This window comes from Nematolebias whitei, chromosome 15, assembly GCF_014905685.2.
Source record: "Nematolebias whitei isolate Nwh7 chromosome 15, NemWhi1, whole genome shotgun sequence".
In the NCBI taxonomy this organism is placed as follows: domain Eukaryota; kingdom Metazoa; phylum Chordata; class Actinopteri; order Cyprinodontiformes; family Rivulidae; genus Nematolebias; species Nematolebias whitei.
The window spans coordinates 38,014,877-38,037,470 of NC_056512.1; the positions used below are offsets into that span (position 1 = coordinate 38,014,877).

Sequence of the window (22,594 nt, forward strand, 5' to 3'; positions counted from 1 at the left end):
TATGTAAACAGAAACACTTCAGCTGTTTATGTAGGTAAACAAAAGCCCTTCGGCTGTTTCTGTAAGTAAATAAAAACCCTTCAGTTGTTTCTATATGTAAATAAAAACCTTTCAGCTGTTTCTGTAGGTAAATTGTGCGGGAACAGAACTTTATGCTGGGTCTGCTTTGAGAACCAGGATCTAAAGAAGTTCACCAGAAAGAGGTCTGAACATCTGGGAGATGTTTGTTGATGGCTTTTCACATACCAAACCGGTTCAGAATAAGCTTTATCAGAATAAGCTTTATTATCAATGTACCGAGATACAACGAGAGTATGTCTGTACAGTCGTCCGAAAGATGGGCAGAGTGCACGTAGCTGCTGCTCTTTAAGAGTGCGGCCTCTTATGCTTTTCAGAATACTTTTAGGCTTAGACGAGAAAAGGGGAAGAAAACATAAGGAGAGAAGGTTTAAAAAAAGATCTCACAACATGTCATAGACAGGGCACGGTTTGAGGCATAAAAAAAATCTACCACAGCAAAGCAACATAAATAGTCATAATACATATGAGGCTGGTGAAGGCATTGAGTTTTAAGGGAAGGTTGTAGCATAGTCCAGAGCCCCCCTCAGCCATTGTCCAGATAAGAGGTGTTTGTTATCATCAGCTCGGTTGAGGTTCTGTCACATGTCTACGGCCTTGGGGAAGGGAGGGGTGAGGAGACAGACAGAGCGTCTTTGTTTTCATAACATCCCAGGAGGAAGTGAGATAGTCTGCCTTCAAGGCCAGGTCCAGATCCACAGTTTGGGTCAGGCAGAACTCATAAATTGCTGTTTCTGCCTTTTAAAGTCTTGCTAGAACATTCTCTGATGGTGACGCCAAACAGCCGAATTGATTATTTACGCCGAAAGTTGATCTTACAGCTTCTCTAAGATTATTCCCAACCGTTCATGGGTGCTGCCCAAAAGTTCACAGTCCTGATATCAGCCTGCTTCAGCTCTGATGCAGCTCCACATAATTCAGTCTGAGTGCTGCCAAGCTTCGACACATTCCACACAAATTTGTAGACATTCCAGATTTCACCAACCCAAACCGCAGAATCTAGTTGTCATCATAAATCTAATTTAGTTTCCGTCAAGGTAAGAGGGTCCTCCATTCACCCTGACTTCCTGTCGGGAGAAGTTGATCAATTTCGTTGAGAGACCAGCTGATCAAATCCATCGAATTAGAAAGGTATGCAGAAAAGATGCTCTATAAAGGGTTCACAAGACAAGATAGCAAAACAGGGAAATTGGGGGACAGAGCAGAAGAGGACACACGTCTACCTTCACCGAGAGCACAGAGAGCAAAAGTACCAGTACCAGTCCAGCTCCAACACTGAACCACTTTCTTCAAATGGTTTGAACTTACGATGAAGGGTTGAGGTCTGAGCTGAAATCTGGACTCTGATGAGCCAAAACACGCCCTGAATGGAACCACCTGGTTCAGATTGGAACCCTGGAGAATGTTTGGTCATTTATTAATCTGAAACCAGGTTTGATACACGGTGGTGCTTCTGACAAAACAGACTCAAACCTGAACCTCAGCTCCAGGCCTCAGGTCTGGACCTCAGCTCTGAGCCTCAGTACCGGACCTCAGGTATGGACCAGTGTACTGGGCCTCAGCTCCAGGCCTCAGCCCTGGACCTCAATACCGGGCCTCAGCTCTGGGTCTCAGAACTGGACCTCGGCTCCGGGCCTCAGCTCTGAACCTCAACTGCAGACCTCAGTGCCAGACCTCAGCTCCGGGCCTCAGTACCGGACTTCAGCTCTGGGTGTCAGTACTAGACCTCAGCTCCAGACCTCAGCTCCAAACCTCAGTACTGGACCTCAGCTCTGGGTCTCAGTACCGGACCTCAGTACTGGGCCTCAGTTCCGGACCTCAGCTCCGTGCTTCAGTACCGAACCTCAGCTCTGGACCTTAGTACTGGGCCTCAGTACTGGCCATCATCTCTGTGCCTCAGTACTGGACTTCAGCTATGGACCTCAGTACCGGGCCTCAGTACCAGACCTCAGTATCGGGCCTCAGTACTGGGTCTCAGTACTGAGCCTCAGCGGTATCATCGACTCATTATTGCTGAGTCATTTAGAGTCAAGGTCATGGTGAACGTGCTGCAGCCCGAGCCTTGTGCTCTCAAATCAAAAATGCTTCAATGTCTTCAGGAGTCAGGAAGACCAGCGGAGTGACAGGTGGTGTTGTTCAGTGGCATTCTGCCACCAAGCTCCTCAAAGTTTCTGACCTGGAGCCGCAGAGCTCATCAAGATGCAGTTAACGGGATGAGACTTTACTGCGAGGCTCCGAGTTGAGCTGCTGAAGATCACAAACACCTGGACTTATGGACCTGAACCTAGAGACCTGGACTTATGCACCTGGCCTTATGGACCTGAATTTATGGCTCTGAACCTATGGACCTGGACTTATGGACTTGAACCTATGGACCTGGACTTATGGACATGGACTTATGGACCTGAACTTATGGATCTGAACCTATAGACCTGAACTTAATGACACAAACTTATGGACATGAACTTATGGACCTGCACTTATGGACCTTAACTTATGGACCTGAACTTATCAGAATTAGAATCAGAATAAGCTTTATTATCATTGTTTATTAGAGTTTTGCTTCTCAGCCAAGGAGAAAAAGTCTGATAGGATTTTTTTCGCCTCCAATTCCTACACGTGTCCATTTTCACTACTTTTTGTGTCTAAACATATCTCCCTTGTAAATGAGTATTCTAGGCTCAATGTGACTTATCTGTCTAAATAAACGTTGAATGAATTGTATAGTGAGATTATGTTTGTACAGTCATTCGAAAGATGGGCAGAGTGCACGTTGCTGCTGCTAAAATGTGCGGCCCCTAATTCTTTATCAGAATACTTTTAGATAGAAAAAGGGTAGGAACCATGAAGATGGATAGTGGTATTGCAAAAAAGATATCTTCACATCGTGCTCTATCAGGACACAATTTGAGACATCAAAAAAAAAATCTACCAGCAAGCACATTTATGAACATGATTACATATGCATTTGATGTCAAGGTGTTGAGATTTGTCCATGAGCACTTTCAGACCATAGTTCTGATAATGTTGTTTCAGCTGGCAGTTCTGATAAGCCTGCACAGAAGTTCTCAGGGTGGGGGTGCGATAGACAAAGCTTTTGTCCTTAGTTACCCATGTCCCAGGAAAAATTTGATAGTCAGCTCGTATCCGAGCCAAATGAGGGAGTCAGATTCAGATAAGCCACAATTGTTGATTTTTCTTCAGGCAGACTGTTTTTTCTTGTCAGCCTTGAGTCCTGCTGGAACTTTCTGCTCCAAATTGGCCAAATTTATGGGTATTCTGCTCCACTGATTTGTGTTATGAGCCTTCTTCAAGGTCGATCCCAACATGCTGACGAGTCCTAGAAGCCGCAGGTGGCCTGTGATTCTCACAAATTGCTACCATCTTACGGTTTAGCTTGTAAATCAGCTGATTTTGAGTCCTCATATTTTGAACCACACCTTCATACTGACTGCCGAAGTCTTCTTCAAAATTTGATAAAACAGAGCCCCGCCAATACCAAAGAACAGAACCCCTGCTATCATAAATACAAATACAGTATGTAAAAGTCTTCAGCGTCTTCCTGAGACAGAACTGAGAGGCACATCAGCTGCTGAATTCCCCATGGATCTCTGACATACCCCGCAGTGTGAGTCTCAGCTGGACAAGAGGGTTCTCCAGGACCCTGTCGTTTTGTTGAAAAGATTTTGTCGATTGTGTTGAAAATCCAGCTCACCTGGTCCATAATCATATTTCTCATTCAGGAGATATGTACCAGGAGCTTCAAAACACACAGAGCGCAAAGCAGGAGGAAGAGGAGAACAGGGGGAGGGAGAGCAGGAGCGTCCACCTTGAGCAAGAGCCAGAGTAGGAAAAAAAATTGTGGACCTGAACCTATGAATCTGAACCTATGGACCTGAACTTATGATCCGAGATTCTGACGAACTGCTCTCTACTGGACCTACATCAACAGAAACAGTGCTGAGACCGGCGTATCGACCGGTTCAGTCCAAACGTTCCAGATGTTTGAACCAAAACCTCTCAAGGTTTTCTGAGAACAGATGACTGAAGTTAGAAAACCTGATCAGAACCGTGTCCTGATGACTGACTCAGTCCTGAACCAGTCTTCTATAAGTTTTTCTGAAGGACACAAAATGGAAGCTCCTAAATGCTCGGTGAGCTGTCAATCAAAAGCTCAGGGATCAAACCCCTGTATGATGAGTGTTTCCATGGAAACCAGACTGAGGAGAGAATGCAGGTGAGTCACCTGAGTGACAGACTGAGCTGACATTAGACTGCAGAACCCAAACAGACCCAACGTTCTTCTGTTTTCTATGAACCGAGTCACTTTGTGTTGGTTGTAAGTCAACTTGTCTGAGATGTTTGTAAAATGACTCAAGGGTCGACCCGAATGTTTGTAAAATGACTCAAGGGTCCACTCGAGTGTTTGGTTCTGTTGTCGTGCTGAATTCTTACTTTCGTCAGGGTTCGGGGCAGCCAGGATGGCACTGTGCTGTTTCTTGACCTGCTCCACATCCTCCGACAGCTTCTCTATACAGCCTCTGATCTCCTCCACCTGAAAACAGGAGGTCCACAGAGACAGGGGGTCAACACCTGGACCTAGACCCATGAAGATCCACAGACCCACAAAGATCCACAGACCCATAACCATCCACAGGCCTACAAGGATCCAAAGACCCACAACAATCCACAGACCCATAACCATCCATAGACCCACAAAGATCCACAGACCCACAACCATCATCAGACACACAACACAGCTATTAAAAAGATGTGTGTGTTTGAACAGGCATGTGTGTTTGTGAATATGTCTCACCTGTTCGAAGAACTCGTCCATAAAGTGGTCCCTGTCGACTTGCACCACCTCCTCATCATCATCGCTGTCTTTAGCCTGCAGACACAAAGGATGAAGATGATGAATCACCTGAGACGAGAAGATCTGAGACTATAAGACCTGAGACTTAAAAAACACCTGAGACAAGAACAACTGAAATTAGAGGGACAAAAGCTTTGAACACCTGAGACAAGAACAACTGAGACCAAAAAACCTGAGACTACAAAACCTGAAACTAAAACACCTGAGACTAGAATACCTGAGACTAAAACACCTTAGACTAGAATACCTGAGACTAAAACACCTTAGACTAGAATACCTGAGACAAGACACCTGAGATTAGAACACCTGAAACAAGAAAAACGAGACTAGAAAACCTGAGACTAAAACACCTGAGACTAGAACACTTGAGACTAAAACAACTGAGACTAAAACACCTGAGACAAGAACAACTGAGACTAGAAAATCTGAGACTAGAACATCTTAGATTAGAATACCAGAGACAAAAACAACTCAGACTAGAACACTTGAGACTAAAACACCCGAGACTAAAACACCAGAGACAAGAATACCTGAGACAAGAACACCTGAGATTAGAACACCTGAGACAAGAGAGACTAGAAAGCTTGAGACTAGAACACCTGAGACTAGAATACCTGAGACTAGAACACTTGAGAATAAAACACCAGAGACTAGAACACCTGAGAATAAAACACATGAGACTAGGAAACCTGAGACTAGAACACCTGAGATTAGAACACCTGAGACAAGAACAACTGAGATTAGAAAACTTGAGACTAAAACAACTAAGACTAGAACACCTGAGACTAGAACACCTGATACTAAAACACCTGAGACTAAAACACCTGAGACTAGAACACCTGAGACAAAACCAATTAAAACTAGAACACCTGAGACTAGAACACCTGACTAAAACACCTGAGACTAAAATACCTGAGACTAAAACACCTGAGACTAGAACAACTGAGACTAGAATACCTGAGACTAGAACACCTGAGACTAAAACACCTGAGACTAGAACACCTGAGACTAGAACACCTGAGACTAGAACACCTAAGACAAGAACACCTGAGACTAAAACACCTGAGACTAAAACACCTGAGACTAAAACACCTGAGACTAAAACACCTGAGACTAGAACAACTGAGACTAGAATACCTGAGACCAGAACACCTGAGACTACAACACCTGAAACTAAAACACCTAAAACTAGAACGCCTGAGATCAGAACTAAATCACACCAGCTGACATCGCAACTTGACAGTTGATTTTTAATTCAAATTTTTTCGATTCCATAATTAAGTAAAATAAATAAAAGTTGTTTTTATTTGACGAACATAGATCCATTTAATTTCAGCACCCATAAACGAACAAATACACAAACAGTCTGGAGAAACATCAAACAAACAAGTTCCCTGGTGGTTGCCATGGTTACAGGTATCGTCTACAGTAGACAAGGAGACTTTTTGTTTATTCCAGCTGTTGACTGTTTTGTTTGTTGTGAGTCTGTAAACATCAGAAACACAAACACTTGGTCATTTTTGTTTGTTTCTTGTCACAAAATAAAATCAACAAAACACACATCGCATCTCGTGTCATAGATTAAATGATATTTAAGGACAGACATGTTGAGGTGTGGAGGCAGCCGCCGAGGATCATGGGAAACAAATACGCCTGGCCTCAGCTGATAAGCTCAAACTGCCTGTGGTCCAATAAGCTGCAGCCGTCAGAGCGTCCTCGTCAGAACCAACCCGCTCTTTGTGTCTCTGCCTCGTCTGTCACACAGAGATTATCTGCTGTGACATCACTGCGCCCTGGAGCAAGGCCTGATGGGAAATATTTCACCTCTGCTCTGTGGCTCTCTGCTGTTTAATGACTTCACACAAACAGAACCGTAGTTACGGACCGGAAACAGTTATGGTACTGAGATCACAGACCTGAGGCTGTTAGGAAAGGATGGACTGGTTCAGACCGGGTCAAACTGGGTCAAACTAGTTCTGACCAGTTCAGACTGGGTCAGACTGGTTCAGATTGGTCCTGACAGGTCAAAGTACTTCAGCCTGGTTAACAGGTTGTTTAGACAAGTTTAGACTGATGTAGATTGATTTTAATTGGTCAGACTAGCTCAAAGTGGTCCAAACTGGTTCTGACTAGTTCTTACCGGTTCAGACTGGTTCATACTGCTTCATACTGCTTCAGATGGGATCCAGACTGTTCAGACAGGTTCAGACGGTCCTGACTGGTTTAGACTGGTTCAAAGTAGTTCAGATGGGCCTCGAACAATTCAGACATGTTCAGACATGTTCAGACTGGTTTAGACTGGTTCATAGTCAGACTAGTCCAGACAGGTTCTGACCGGTTTAGACTGGTTCATACTGGTCCAGATGGGCTCGATCATTCTGACTGGTTCAGACAGTTCTGTCCAGTTCATACTGGTTCATGCTGGTCCATTCAGACTGGTTCATACTGGTCCATTCAGAATGGTTCAGACAGGTTCTGACCGGTTCAAACTGTTTCAGACTGGTTCTGATCAGTTAAGACAAGAATGAGATGATTTACTGCATCACTGGAACCAGTTAAAGACAGCTGCTGTGTTGTTTGGTGTCATTTAGATGAACTCCCATGTTAGTTTTAAAAAAGTGTTTTATATCGAATGCCCTTTCTGACATAACCCTCAACAATTACCCGGGTTTGGAACCAGAACCAGAGATCATCTGGCCTGTGCTCCATAGTGGCCAGTTGAACTTTGACCTTAAGTCATTTACACTGACACCCATTTTTATACCATACCCAGTGCTTAATTTGAGCCGGATCCTGCCAGAACAAGATCCGGGAGCTCTCTCATTTTGACCGGCTGCATTCCGGCAACTATTTGCTCAGATCCAGCAAATCAAATCTCCACCCCTAAAAGTCCAAAGTTATTGCGCAGTTTAATTTTGATTATTCATTAAAAATACAATGAGAGGAGACGTTGCCCAGTCTGTCATCGATGTGACAAGCCAAGTGGCCCATTAATAGCCAGACATGTGGTAAAAGTGGCTATTAATGGGCCATTTGGCTTGCCATACATTACGCATAGCAGCGTCTCCAGACAGCTCTACAGAGCGCGCACAACAGCAGATGTGAACTCACGCAAACGTTTCAGACATAATAAATAAAAAAGCTTACTGTAAAAAAAATATGAGAGAAATGTTTGATGTGTATTATTCACATTAATCACCTAGCAAAACAACGGCGATAATTTGTCAACATAACAGCGATCAAAATGTTGAAAAGACAGTCCAATTTACTTTCATGAAATAAATGGATGGATGGACGGATGGATGGAGGAATTGTCTTGGACAACCGAGAAGGCAGTCGTAATTGAGGTTGGAGCAACAGGAGCAACAACGCAGGAATGAAATCAGAGGAGAAGAGTAACTCAGAAACATGAAGTGTGTGTGTGTGTGTGTGTGTGTGTGGGGGGGGGGGGGGGTATGACGTTTGACAGAATTGGAGCTGCTCTCACACAACCTGTTGTTGCTCTCTAAAATAATAATTTAATCAAGTTATTACAAATGAAGGTAAACATAGATGTTTAACAACCCGTTAGGCTACACCAAAATGCAGGAAATCACATCTACTTTATTCAAAAATGTAAGAGGAAGGAGGACATGCAAGCTCCTTCCATTTCCCCTGCGCACCCCCTCCTCCACCCCCCACCAGTCCCCTCCCCACCGGCACACCCACTTTTTGCATTCCGGCGTCGATCAGTTTACAAATTAAGTCGTGACCATACCATACTTTATTTATAAAGCACTTTAAACAGCAACAAGGCCGACCAAAGTGCTGTAGAGCAGAAACAAGCAAGCAAAGATCACAGGATAAAATACAAAGATCCACAGACGTAAAGATAAGAACTAAATGACTAACAAAATACAGAGAAGTTAAAATCAACTCACACAGTGTCAAAAGCCAGGGAATAAAAGTGAGTTTCTAAATTAGACTTAAAAACAGAGAGGGAGGGGGGCCTGACTGACATGCAGTAACTCATTCCACTGTTTTGGACCTGCAACAGACATCTAACGTTCTTTAGATCTTAGATCTAAAGTTTTATGTCCATTAAAGAACTCTTTAGTGCTTTCTGGGATAGTCGATAAAAAAGAAAGTTTACGCTGAAGGGATGGTAAAACTCAAACTGCAGCTTCATCCCCTTCCCCACAAACCTTAACTGCAGCTGAAAACCATCCATCATCTTTACCCGCTTCTTCCTTAAGAGCTGCGGGAGCTGCTGGTGAGGAGGGATCATGCTGAAGGCTTAAAATGGTTGTATTTTGAGAAAAATGATCTTAAACAGCCAGTTTTCACTTAGTGTCTCAGCACATTATTATAAAGAGTGGATATTATAGCCTACAATGGGTTTTAATCTTTAAATAATCTAACAAAGCGGTTGAAAACAACACCTCCTGCACAACAGCGCCTGCTCTAGTGTGGAGGTCAGGATGAGCCCCCCACCTGCACTGAAGAGTCCTCAATATTGGTCCAACTGACCGTTATTATTAGATTATTTTAACTGAATATGTTTATATGTGCAGTACCCGGGCTCGTTTATAGTTCTGTTAGTTTTTGTTATAAATAAACTGAAAAACTATAATCAGACTGAATTGTTTTCTTCTACAGGCTGCTGTTGAATTGTCATGATCAGAGGCCTGCCTCATCAATATCTTTACATGAATTCTGTTTACATTAGAAATTAAACCCCCCCCCCCCCCCCCCGGCAAAAAAACAGACACAAACATTGAATGCTTCTGATCATTAGATTCACGACAGGAACTGCTTTTACTGGAATCATAACTCTGGGACATTTTGCACACATTAAGTGCAAACAGCAACGACCTGAACGTCATTTGTTGTGAAACAAGTATAAAATAGATAAAACAGTTCAGTAAATATGTTTAGAACTACAGATATATTATCTTCCATCGATTCTATTTCTCTGTATCATATTTCCAACAGACATCCTTTATCTGGGTCTGGGACCAGCAGAATTCACCCAAAACAAACACTCAGACAGCAGAGATTTATTTCAGACATTAAAAAACATCTAGAAGAACTCGGAGAGCGCACACCTCCACCGAGACCCTGGAGTCATCCTGGAGTCATCCTGGAGTCATCCTGGAGTCATCCTGGGGTCACCCTGGAGTCATCCTGGGGTCATCCTGGAGTCACCCTGGACTCATCCTGGAGTCATCCTGGAGTCACCCTGGAGTCACCCTGGGGTCAGCCTGGAGTCACCCTGGAGTCATCCTGGGGTCAGCCTGGAGTCATCCTGGAGTCGTCCTGGGGTTACCCTGGAGTCATCCTGGAGTCACCCTGGAGTCATCCTGGAGTCACCCTGGAGTCACCCTGGAGTCATCCTAGAATCATCCAGGAGTCACCCTGGAGTCATCCTGGGGTCACCTTGGAGTCACCCTGGAGTCACCCTGGGGTCAGCCTGGAGTCACCCTAAGGTCACGAACAGACGGATGAACGGCTAGACAGGCAGACAGACAGATGCACGGATGGACAGATGGACGGACATACGGACAGACAGATAACAGAACCTCCAGTCCATCACAGAGACACTTGGACAGATCTCCAGTCCACTCCACTCATGAAAATGATGAAAAATGAGATGGGAACATAACACGATCGCTTCTTTGACTGAAATGTTTGCCATTTCAAATTGTTTGAATTCTCTCTTACTGACGTTTTCTAATTGTTCTCTCTTTTTTTTTTCATTTTATTACTTAACTCATCGGCATGCCAGGTCATGCCAGGTCATGTCAGGTCATGCCAGGTCATGCCAGGTCATGTCAGGTCATGCCAGGTCATGCCAGGTCAGCTCACTGTTTAAAAGCCTACCTCTCTGATTGTATAGGGGTGCATTAGTGCCTCTGGCATGGGCAGCTTAATCACCTGGAAAGGCTCCATCTACGCAGGAAAGCAGTGGTGGACACAGTTCTGGTAATCCGCTAACAGCTGATAGTGCCACTAACTTTTTGTTTAGTGAATTAGTATTTTTGCTAACTTTGGAAGCCATTAGCAGACCAGTTAGCTTACGCTACATTAGCTTCCCCTAACATTAAATTCTCTAACACAATTTACAAATGTGAAACTTATATTTTTATGCCGTTTATCCTGAATTAAAAAACAACTATCTCCTCACACAAGCAGCACTGCAAACAGGCATCATGCGCCTTGTGTGTGCGTGTAGCATATTGTGTGTTCACCTGTGATACGCAGGATTATAACTCTGGTTTGGATTGGCCAAATTGCCTCAAATGACCTCGCCCACCTTCAAACCAAACCAACCGAATCAAAGTAACAGCAACAGGTCTGTATCAGTCCCACCAGTCAGGTGGAAGGAGCTGCAGACTGACTGACAGTCGCCTTAGCGTTTTATTTTTTAAACTAGTTTAGCATTAGCAAAGCTAACTTTTTGGTTAGCTGTGGCCACCACTGCAGAAAAGTATCTACAGTTTTAGAACGTCCACTCCCATCCAGATGATGTCTGTTTTCAGGGAAGGTCTTGCATGTTTCAGCAAGACGTTGCTAAACCACCTCCATTAGGACAGCATGGATCCAGTTGTAGTCCAGGTTCTGAACTGACCCGTCTGCAGTCCAGACCTCTCAACTGAAAACATTTCATGCATCGTCAAACAAACAGACCCATTTTTATGTCCGGTTGGTGATTTATAACTTCCCTATAGATTTGAATCTGTAAAGGACTTTAGCTACCAAAAGTTTTTAAAAATAAACAACTGACAACAAAACAATTTAACTTAATTTTTTTCATAATCATCCCTTCATATTTACAGCTGTGATCAAAACATGTGCACACTAACAGAATCAGAACCAGAAGGGTTGTAAGAGTTTAAAATCAGTTTAGTGTCCAGTTTTGTTCTGAACTAGAAGCTGAACATTTGAGAGAAAAAGTACAAATAAAGAATTATAATCAATAATTATACTTTGTATTTGAGAGTGAAATTAACCAAATAAGAATTATAATCAATAATTATACTTTGTATTTGAGAGTGAAATTAACCAAATAAATGTGGAGAAATAAAATAAATCCAGCTGTGAACTGAACCGTTGAAGTTTCACAGATTCTTTGTTCACGAAGTTTCATCAGAGGAAACATCAGGCTGATTGATTGACAGGACATCAGGCTGATTGATTGACAGGACATCAGGCTGATTGATTGATAGGACATCAGGCTGATTGATTGATAGAACATCAGGCTGATTGATTGACAATACATATGGCTGATTGATTGGACATCAGGCTGATTGATTGATAGAACATCAGGCTGATTGATTGACAATACATATGGCTGATTGATTGGACATCAGGCTGATTGATTGACAGGACATCAGGCTGATTGATTGACAGGACATCAGGCTGATTGACTGATAGGACATCAGGCTGATTGACTGACAAGGCATCACTGATTGATTGACAGGACATCAGGCTGATTGATTGACAGGACACCAGGTCGATTGATTGATAGGACATTAGGCTGATTGATTGACAAGGCATAAGACTGACTGATTGACAATACATATGGCTGATTGATTGGACATCAGGATGATTGATTGACAGGACATCAGGCTTATTGATTGACAGGACATCAGGCTGATTGAATGACAAGATATTAAGCTGATTGATTGGCAATACATATGGCTGATTCAAAGGACCTTAGGCTGATTGATTGACAGGACATCAGGCTGATTGATTGACAGGTCATCAAGCTGGTTGATTGATATGACATCAGGCTGATTGATTGATAGGACATCAGACTGATTGATTGATAGGACATCAGGCTGATTGATTGACAAGGCATCAGACTGATTGATTGACAAGATATTAAGCTGATTGATTGACAATACATATGGCTGATTGACAGGACATCAGGCTGATTGATTGACAGGACAGATGATCAGAGGAGCTGAGTTTTCACCTCCATCATTAAGACAAGGATTGAAGATTGGGTAGAGTCGTTGAGAGAAGCAGCAGCCAGTAAAGGAGTAGATCAGAGCTGCAGCATCAACATCATAAAAGGAGACCAGACCCTCCTCATAATCCACAAACACCCCCACCTTCTCAGGACCAGACCACAGACTCAGACAGACTGGAGGATCAGCATTAGCTTCGTACTCATTTCCATTTCTCAACCAAACAGTCCAGACACCATCTTCAGGATTCAGTGTGATGAATCCCTTCCTGATGATGGACTCTCTGGCCACTCCCAACATCCAGTCAGTTTTTCCTTCAACCTGAACCTCAAAGTAAAATCTGCCTGAAGAGAAACTCTGAGTCCCTAAAACAGAAACACACAGAGAAAATCTCTCTGGGTTGTCTGGAAGGTTCTTCTTCGCATCACCACAGTGAACTTGTTTTCCATCATCAGACAGGATGAGGTAAGGGTTTGCAGTTTTAGGATCCAGAGTCAGATCCACCTCAGACTTCTGGACCCTCTTCAGCTCAGCCTCAAACAGCTTCTTCGTCTTCTCCCTGAGGTTCTGCACCAGCTGAGCCACAGCTCTCACCACAGTCCCCTCATATGATGGAGGATGGACTCTGACCTCGGTCCAGTTCTTGGTGGGTGGAGCAGCTTTCAGGGACCTGAAGCTCTGGAGAAGGTGGAGGTGGTCTTTGGAGAGTGAGAGCTGTTTCACCTCAGAACTCCTCTTCATCAGCTCAGAGATCTCCTGTTCCAGATGTTTGATGAAGTCTTGAGCCTGTTTCTCTAAAGTTTTCTGTTTGTCTTCAATCTCCTTCATGAAGCTCTTCTTGTTCCTCTCAACAGAGTCCATCAGATCAGAGAAGACCTGAAGACCTTCAGCCTTCTCTCTGTCTGCAGCATCTTTACTGGTCTTCACCGACTCTCTGAGCTCCTGGATCTTCAGCTGTCTCTCCAGGATCATCTGCTGAACTCCACCCTCTGTGTTCCTCAGCTCTGCCTTCTTTCCTTCATATTCTTGTCTCAGAGGAACAAACTCGTGAGTCTTGTGGTCCAAAATAGGGCAGAGCATGCAGACACATGTCTGGTCGGTCTTACAGAACAGCTCCAGAGGTTTATCGTGCTTCAAACACATCCTGTCCTCCAGGTTCTCCACGGGATCCACCAGCTGGTGTCTTTTCAGAGGTGAAGCTGTAAGGTGAGGCTCCAGGTGAGTCTGACAGTAGGAGGCCAGACACACCAAGCAGGACTTCAGGGCCTTCAGTTTGGGTCCAGTGCAGACATCACAGGGAACTTCTCCTGGTTCTGCAGCTTGTTGCTCTGAGCTGCTGCTGGTTTTCTGCTGAGCTTCATGTATGAACTGAGTGACCATCTCTTTGATGAAGGTGTTGACTCTGAGCTGAGGCCTCACGTAGAAATGCTCTTTACACAGAGGGCAGTCGTAGAGAACGTTACCATCCCAGTGTAGGCTGATGCAGGTTTTACAGAAGTTGTGTCCACATGGTGTGCTGACCGGATCAGTGAACAGGTCCAGACAGATGGAGCACAGGAACTGATCCTCAGACCTCAGGTTGCTGCCAGCAGACATGTCTGAACTCTGAGGGTCAAATAATCAACAACAAGTCAACAAGTCTTCATTGTTTAATTCTTCACTTCAACTAATCTGTTAACTTTAGTTATCGTTTAGCTACTTCCAGAGTTTGTAGGAATTCTGCTCTGCCAGCTCCTGCACCCACAGCCAGACTCTAATCAGCTACACTTGTGCATCATAGACTTGATGAGCATGAGGAGCATAAAAGGCTGAAGAAGACATTCAGCCAGCACTGAAGCAATACCTGCCAACAGTAGTCTTGTTCTAGCCATTTACTTGTGTCTAAGACTAAGTGTTGATGATTTGTATTTCTCTCTGTGCCTCCAGTGAGTTACCTTCAATGTCCTCCTGTTTCCTGAATCTTCCTCTGTGAACCTCAAGCTCCTCTGTTTCTCTTCATCTGCCTTCCCACCTTCCTATAACTTACATAATGCCTGCCATCGTCCAGACGTACACCTCCTTAACCTGGAACCATTTGGGTCAACCCTCCCCACATCTGGTCCCGACCTCCATCGTAAGGAGAATCATCAATAACATAGGCTACGATTTGTAACCACAGATTCTATGATTGTGGTTGCAGCCCTTTATGCCCCCTAGTGGGTACCCCCCCCTACCAGCAGTGTGCCAACACTGAAAAATTCTAGTCCATGCTCACCCACTGTGTGGGCCCCACCTTAGACTGCATAAATAGCGTGCGAGTCCGTGGTTCGGCTCCCAAATAGCTAACTTTTCTTTAGCCACCTGGGAGCCAGTCAAGTCCAGTGCTTAAAAGGCTGCAACAACAATCATAGAATCTGTGGTTACAATACATAACCTATGTTCTATTTCTTGTTTTATTTGCCCTTTAAGTTTCCCTAGTGGGTTAAAGGCAAAGCAAGGATGTAGTCCATGCCTCACTGGATCCATCCGAACCCAAGAGTGCATATCCAAAAACTGCTTAAATGCATGATCTGAATGATCCCTCTGATTTGAATACGCGCTGTTAACTCAAGCACCTGATTTGTACCATAACAGACATGCCTTCCTTATCACAGACTGAGAACTGAGTATTCAGTTTACACACGGTTTTAGTGTAAGAAGGAGAAAGAAAAAGTGAGTACGACTGTGACGTCACTCTGGTAGAGCTCTGACAACCGAGCGTGACAGAGACGACTTAGAGACATCACATAGGTAAAAGTGGATGAAAGAAGTCGGTGACGACCAGGAAGCTGCAGAACAGATGTCCTGTACAGACACACTGCCATGCAGAACTGTGGAGGTTGAAATCCTTCTGGTGGAATGAGCTCTAAGTCCATCAGGAGGAGAAAGACCTGTTGTCGAGTAGGCTAAAGAAATAGCCTCACATAACTAGTGAGACAACTGCTGAGGAGATAGAGGTTGTCCCTGTGACTGGTTACTGTAATGGATGAACAGCTGATCAGATTTACGCAGAGCAGCTGTACCTCTTAAGTAACAAGCAAACGCACGACCAGGACAGAAGAAATGAGATTGAACCTCTTCTTCAGAATTGTGTGGAGGGAGAGAGAACCCATCCAACATTATAATTCTGGATCTTAAAGAACTGTTTATGCTTTTAGGTGTAAAGGCAGAATTCGGGCGGAGCACTGCTGAGCTCTCCTTGCCTTGGACAGGAGGGGGCGACCAACAGGGCTGAGAGCTTGATTACCCTCTTGGCTGATGTCAGAGCTAACAGCAGGACTGTCTTGAAAGATAAACATTTTAGTGACACCTGTTCCAGGGGTTCAAATAGATCTTTAGACAGCGTGCGGAGCACGAGCGCTAAATCCCAAATATGGGAGGAGTGTGCGCGAAACCGGTCTTTGACTGCATACACCCCACAAAAGACGTTTCATCAGAGGATGATTAAAAACTTTTCTATTGTTAAACCCCTCATGACAGGAGGAAATAGCTGCAGCGTATGTTTTAATCGTGCTGAAGGCCAGGTTTCTGTCCATCAGCAGCTGCAGAAAGGATAATACACAACTTAAAGGGAAAGAGGAGGGATCCACATCCCTCTCCAAGCACCATTTCTGAAAAGCTGCCCACTTGGCTGTGTAGCAAGCCGTGGTGGAATCCGCGCGAGCACTCTGGATCGTGTGGACCACGACCTTGGAGAAAACCAGTCTCTCTAAATGTTCCCATTCAGCGGCCAGGCCCAGAGACGCTGACTTACCACCGGGGGGCTCCTGATCACTCTCCCTGCTTGTAAGAGCGCATCCTCTTGCCAAGGCAATTTCCACGGTATGCTCGTCAGAGAGACGGCAAAGTGGAGGCGGTGAATCATGGCACCTTTAAGACATCTGTTTAAAGGACTATTGTTACCCTCTGTGTGCAGGGTGTGTGAGAAAAACACAGAGGGGTCATGTGACCTGACTGTGAGAGGGCTCTGCTCTTAGAATGATGTTGGAATTTTATTCAAACTTTCAATAACATTGCCATCACACACACCCATATGCCCATTACGAAAATGTTTGCTACACCACTGGCGTGGACTAGAACTTTTCAGTGTTGGCGTGCTGTGCGCAGGTGGTACCCACTAGGGCGACTTAAAGGGCAAATACCACAAGAAATAGAACATTATTGCTCTTGACTACAAGACCTCTAACCACCTCTTTGCTCCTCAGGGTTCCAGTGCCCTCCCTGGCTTATTGCACTTTCTCACTAAAATTCATTCCAAGTCTTAGTCTCGGTTCTTATTGGTCCTTATATCTGGGTATAGCTGCAGTTCACAAAAACCCTTCTGCATGTGTAAAGCCAGTTTCTGTGAATTCCACAGTAGGCTGGTTTGAAACCCATCAAGGAGGTGCTATTTATAATGCCCCTTTTCCAATAGTAACGGTACAGCACGGTTCGACTCAACTCGGCACGGTTCCAAGGCTTTTCCATTAGTAACTGTTTGTAGAACCATCACTTTTTTCAGAACCCTTTTCTCTTGGGTTCCGCCTTCTCATGAAGACCGACCCCTGGCAGAAGGGCGGACCGGGACGGGTCTGGGACGGAGGGTGGAACAATTTTTAAAAACATTTTATGTATAAAATTTTTAATTTTTTATCAGTGAAGATTAAGATAAATAAATAAATATATGGTGCCGGCTTTATCATGAAATCCTGTTTTCACTTTAACGACTATTAAATAATCTGTTAAAGTTAACTCAGCTGAAAAATCATAAATAGACACAAAATTATTGAATCTCAGGAATATTTCCTTCAAACATGTTTAAAGAAGAGCTACGGCCTTTAGTTCAACTTTATTCTAACCCACACATGTACAAATCACAAAACAAGAACTTTAAAGGAAAGCTAAAATAAAATAATCTGTATACAAGAAACAAAACCACATATCTAAACTGAACAATAAAAGTAGACACGAGTGCAAAAACATCGAATGAAGAAAACTTATAAAATTTTAAATATAGATATTTTGTAGAATCTGATTCATCAGAAATTTAATGGTGAACTAAAGTTCATTAAAAGTGCATTATGTATATATATACATATATATATAGTTTAATTTGATCATTTTAATAATATGTATTCTTTTTAATTTACCAGAAACTTCAAAATAAATTTTCACCCTGTACTGAAACCTGTTTCAGGGTTTTACCACCACCAGCTGGTGAGGTGTGTGACGTCAATTTGAACCCCAGCCACTGGAATGGTACTGAAAGTATAATGGAAACACAACGTGTACCGTACCGAGCCGAGTCGAACCGTGCTGTACCGGTACTAAAGGTACTATGGAAAAGGGGCATAAGACAGATTCTGTTGGCAGGCCTCAGACTGATGAAGATTTTCAGATGAACGACAAAACGTTTCTTCCAAAAAGAAACTGTCCAAATGACCTGATTTAACCTTTTTGTGATCATTTATTTAGCTTCTTCAGAGTTTCATTGATGAGAATCAGCAAAAAGAGAAGAACTTCCTGTTTTAAGCTACGAGTTCGTTAAAACATCTTGTAGGAACTGTAAAAATAATCACCTGAACTCACCTGGATTACAATCAGATGTTTGGAGAGACCAGATGAAATCAGGTTGTTCTGCTTCAGATGTTTGTTTCAGCTGCAGCTCTGCTCTGATTCTGAAACACTTTCACTTTCTGTTCCTGAACATCACATGACCTTAAACCCGAACCCTCCAGTTTTGCTCCTTCCTGCTGGTTCGTGTTGTTCAGACTGAATTATCTGACGAGTTTCAAATGTTCAGACCTTTTAGTGACTTTATGGTTCATTCTCTGTAGTTTACATCAGTTTCCTGGAGAGTTTCACAAAAGGAGTTTAAAACGATTCTTCTTCTTGCAGCTGACTTTCATTCCTCTTCTTTCGAGTGCATACCGCCACCTCTCTGAGTTCTCCTGCACCTGTTCCCTGTTCTCACCACAGATTGTAAAGTCTGTATCTCCAACCTGAACGTTAAAGGTGTGGAAACAGCAGTTCAGCTGCACAAAAACCAACTTTCTGACCCGTTTACCCTCTGCATGATGGTTCTGCTGTGCAGGCTGAGCTGTAGATCTTTTCCACTCGCTAGAACCAAACACCGTCTGATGATCAACGTTCTGCACCCAGAAGCCTGAGCTCATGTTCCTGGTCAAGATGCTTGGATGTATTTTTATTCGGGGGGGGGGGGGGGGGGGTTTGGAACACAAAAGACGGGCAGAACCTGCCTCCTGAGCCCAGACTATTTGGTTCCTCTTGGGTCGCTCACCTGCAGGTTCTTTGCTCCGTCAGGGTTTAAATCATCTGGACAATAAAACGGGTCCCAGCAGTGTCTAACTGTATCTACTGGGTCTGCCCCAGCACAGATGATTGCTCCGATTCATGTTCACAATATTTAAACATAAAAAACACCAATGGACAGGATCAGAACATTTTGTAAGGTTTGAATGGTTCTGATTCTGAGTCCAGATGGTTTGGGTTGTGGGGTGTAAATATTGTAACCCAGTGCAGGAACAAAGAAGGTCAACCGGAAAAAGATGTTGAAATATTTCCGCCTGTCCGTCGATCGTTCTGATGGTTTGTTTTTCCAGATCGCTCGCGGCGAAAAGGCATCACGTCTGAAAGTGGGTCGTTCTTCATTTCAATGAAATAATAAAACAAATGAAGAAGCAAATGAACGATGAGCTGAAGATCTGCTGGCCGAATGGGCTTCATTCATCATTCAGCTTCACTCTCAGCTCCTCCTGACCTCAAACTGAACGTTTGATTTTTAGAAAGCGCTCAGATTTGATCTTCTGTAAAACATTAAAACACTTTCAGCTGTGATTCTTTTCACTGTCGAGACTTCAGATTTGGTTTCAGGGCCTGAAAATGCAGCTTGTCAACAAACGCCTCACAGGAACACAACTGTGTCTGACTCAGACAGGGTCCCTGAAGGCAACACGGAGCCCCTCCCTCTGGAAATTCGCCACAGTTTTTTTTTTCTTGGATGTGACAGCAGAGGACTCCATAACCTTCAGAGAATCAACTGATCTGAGAGACACCCAGGAGTTAGACAGAGCCCGCACCGCCGCCATGATGACCCTGCTGATAAACAACATCTGAGAAACAAAAACAAAATCCTGCAAATCAAAATAAATTATTTAACAAATTCAGCCATTCAAAAAAAAAAAAATAGAAAGAGTTATGCAAAAAAGACTAAGAAATATTATTAAAATGTATTCTTAGAAATAAATATTGTAGCATCTGTCAGGAGGTAGCAAGAATACACAAAGGATTTGTGCTCGTGTGACGTCACTCTTTATTTGAACACACCCTATCTCGAACAACTTGTCTGGAAAAGCCTTCCCCTTAACACACTGGAACAACCGGAGACTCGTGTTAGTTTTACAGCCATCAACAGACGTCAACCCAAACCTGAACAGGACAAGAGACAGGAAAACACACTCCAACCATTTTTAACAAAGCACAATAATCTCACACAAATTACCCAGCATCCCTTGCAGCCCAACCAGTTTCTCTGGTATGCTACAATATGTACATGTACATAATCTCTGCCTTATTGAGGTGGAGGAGTTTGTGTGCCTGAATGATAATAGGAACAGTCGGGGGAATCTCAGTGAATACTCAGATGGACAAAGAACAAGGAGCTCAGTGCCCAGACCCGTACTAGAGCCAGGCCTGTGGGAGGGACTTGTCGGTGAACACCTGGTGACGCAGCCTCTACCCATGGGGCTCAGGTGCTCAGCCCGAATGAGTTACAGTTTGCCTTCCTGTGGACCCACCACTTGCAGGAGGGGCCATTTTCTCAAATTTCCCCCTGAGGATTAATAAAGTATCTATCTCTATCTATGAGTCGATACATGGGGTTTGATGGGAACACTTGGCAGAAGAACCCAGAAAGATCTACAACTCACACTTGAGAGAACTTTAACCACAAAACCTTTTCATTCAAACTTTATTTAGACAGGTTAATCCCAGTGTGAAGCGGCTGGGATGAGAATCAGCACCTCCAAACCTGAGGCCATGGTCCTCAGTTGGAAAAAGATGGTTTGCTCTCTTCGGGTTGGGGGTGAGGTGCTGCCTCAAGTGGAGGAGTATGTCAGGGCTTTGATCAGGCATGGAGTTCAAGAATGAAGTGTGAGGTCAACAGACAAATCCGTGTAGCTTTTGTGGTATTGTGGAGTCTGTGCTGGTCCATTGTGGTGAAGAGGGAGCTGAGCTGCAAGGAGAAGCTCCTCCCTTAAGGAGGTATTCAGGGCATGGTCAACTAGGAGGAGACCCCAGGGAAGACTCAGTACACATTGGAGAGACTATAGTTACTTTACATGACTTTAATCAGTTCACATCAACACAGCATCAGTCAATTGTATCTCCATTCCCTGTTCCCTGCTTGGTTCTAGGACCCGCCTCAATGGTTCCCAGCGAGCCGAGCTGAGCAAGCGGTCTGACATCAGAAAACTGCAGCCGCTGATTGGCCCATGGATCGATGTCAGTGGATGGACCAAGTCTGTGCTCGTAAACTCCCAGTGTTGTCAGCTTAGATACTTTTCAGACCCATCTAGCAATGTTTCATAAAGCTGATATGCGACAAATCTAGCTCTCTTTTCCGGTGTGTTTGGAGACTTGTGGATACGAGGCTGCCTGTTCAGCAGTCACTGTCCTCAGCAAGCAGTGAATGCTGCCATAAGCCCCGCCCCCTCCCTAAGCTTCAACAGCTGATCCCGCCCACAGAGTGGGGGACATACTCACAAAGGAGACACATCTACAGTACACCTGAGAAGAACTGTATAGAAATGAGGAGACCAGAATTTTTCTTAACAATCAAGAATTGGCTTTAGTCTCCTGGCACCTGCACATCCAGGAAATACACACATCCACAGCGACCCTCAGGTCTAACCTGCACCTCCAGTAAAAATCACTCGAGCAGTCAAGAAGCACAAGCACAACAACAAGGGCCTTGAGGGCCCAAAGAAATTGGGGCCCAAGTCTCTGCTTAAGACTAAACACACAGAAGACAAAAACAAACAAAAACAGAAGCAAACAGCAGCAGTTTAACTCAAGTGTTCCTGAAATAACTAACTTAGTTTGACTTTTACAAATTAAAAGTTTGTTCTTCAGTTGGAATGGAGAATTTACAAAGACCTTTCCAGCATTTAGACCCAGCCCTTGTAGCTGTGAGGACTTTTTTTTTTACAGGAAGTTCAAACATGAAACGTTTAAAACTCAAACTGCAGAAAATTAAGACGCTGATGGTCCCGACGAGCTCAGATTCAGATCTCGGTTCAGGTTTGGTTGTGACAAGCAGGACGGCCCTGACTAATATCTGGACACTTACATAACAGAAACACTCACGTTGCTGTTTGCTCTTCATTTGAGGAGGAGGAGGATGAGGAGGCAGCGAAGAAGAGGCTGAGCTCCTGAAGCTTCACTTAAAATAACCTCATCCTGACAGCAGAGCTCATAAATTATGTCACTTTTGTTGATTTATAATAAAATAAAACTGATAATTTTACTTTTCAACTTTTATCATCCAGCCATCATCTGACCTGCTTCTTCCTTTACGGGTCACAGGGGCCCATATCCAGCAGTAACTGTGCAAAAGGTGGGGGACACCTGGACAGGTCTCAGTCCATCACAGGGCCACCTGGACAGG

General features: G+C 44.0%; 2 protein-coding genes across 2 annotated transcripts in view; both read right to left on the reverse strand.

The window, feature by feature from the left end:
• The window catches only part of LOC119421820 (syntaxin-1B), a 56,564-nt gene that overhangs the window by 15,822 nt on the left and 18,148 nt on the right, over positions 1 to 22,594 (reverse strand). Inside the window, exons 2-3 of the mRNA XM_037689184.1 lie at positions 4,895 to 4,969; positions 4,534 to 4,633 (exon numbers count right to left, since the gene is read on the reverse strand). Of these exons, the coding sequence (XP_037545112.1) occupies positions 4,534 to 4,633; positions 4,895 to 4,969 (175 nt within the window). The remainder of the gene's footprint in view (positions 1 to 4,533; positions 4,634 to 4,894; positions 4,970 to 22,594) is intronic.
• LOC119421818 (E3 ubiquitin-protein ligase TRIM21-like) lies at positions 12,865 to 14,514 on the reverse strand. Its single transcript, XM_037689181.1, has one exon. It carries the CDS (start codon positions 14,503 to 14,505, stop codon positions 12,865 to 12,867), a length of 1,641 nt encoding a protein of 546 aa, XP_037545109.1. The 5' UTR covers positions 14,506 to 14,514.

Coding starts and splice junctions, on each gene's coding strand:
- LOC119421818 (XM_037689181.1), bottom strand. CDS start 14,505: ATGTCTGCTGGCAGCAACCTGAGGTCTGAGGATCAGTTCCTGTGCTCC.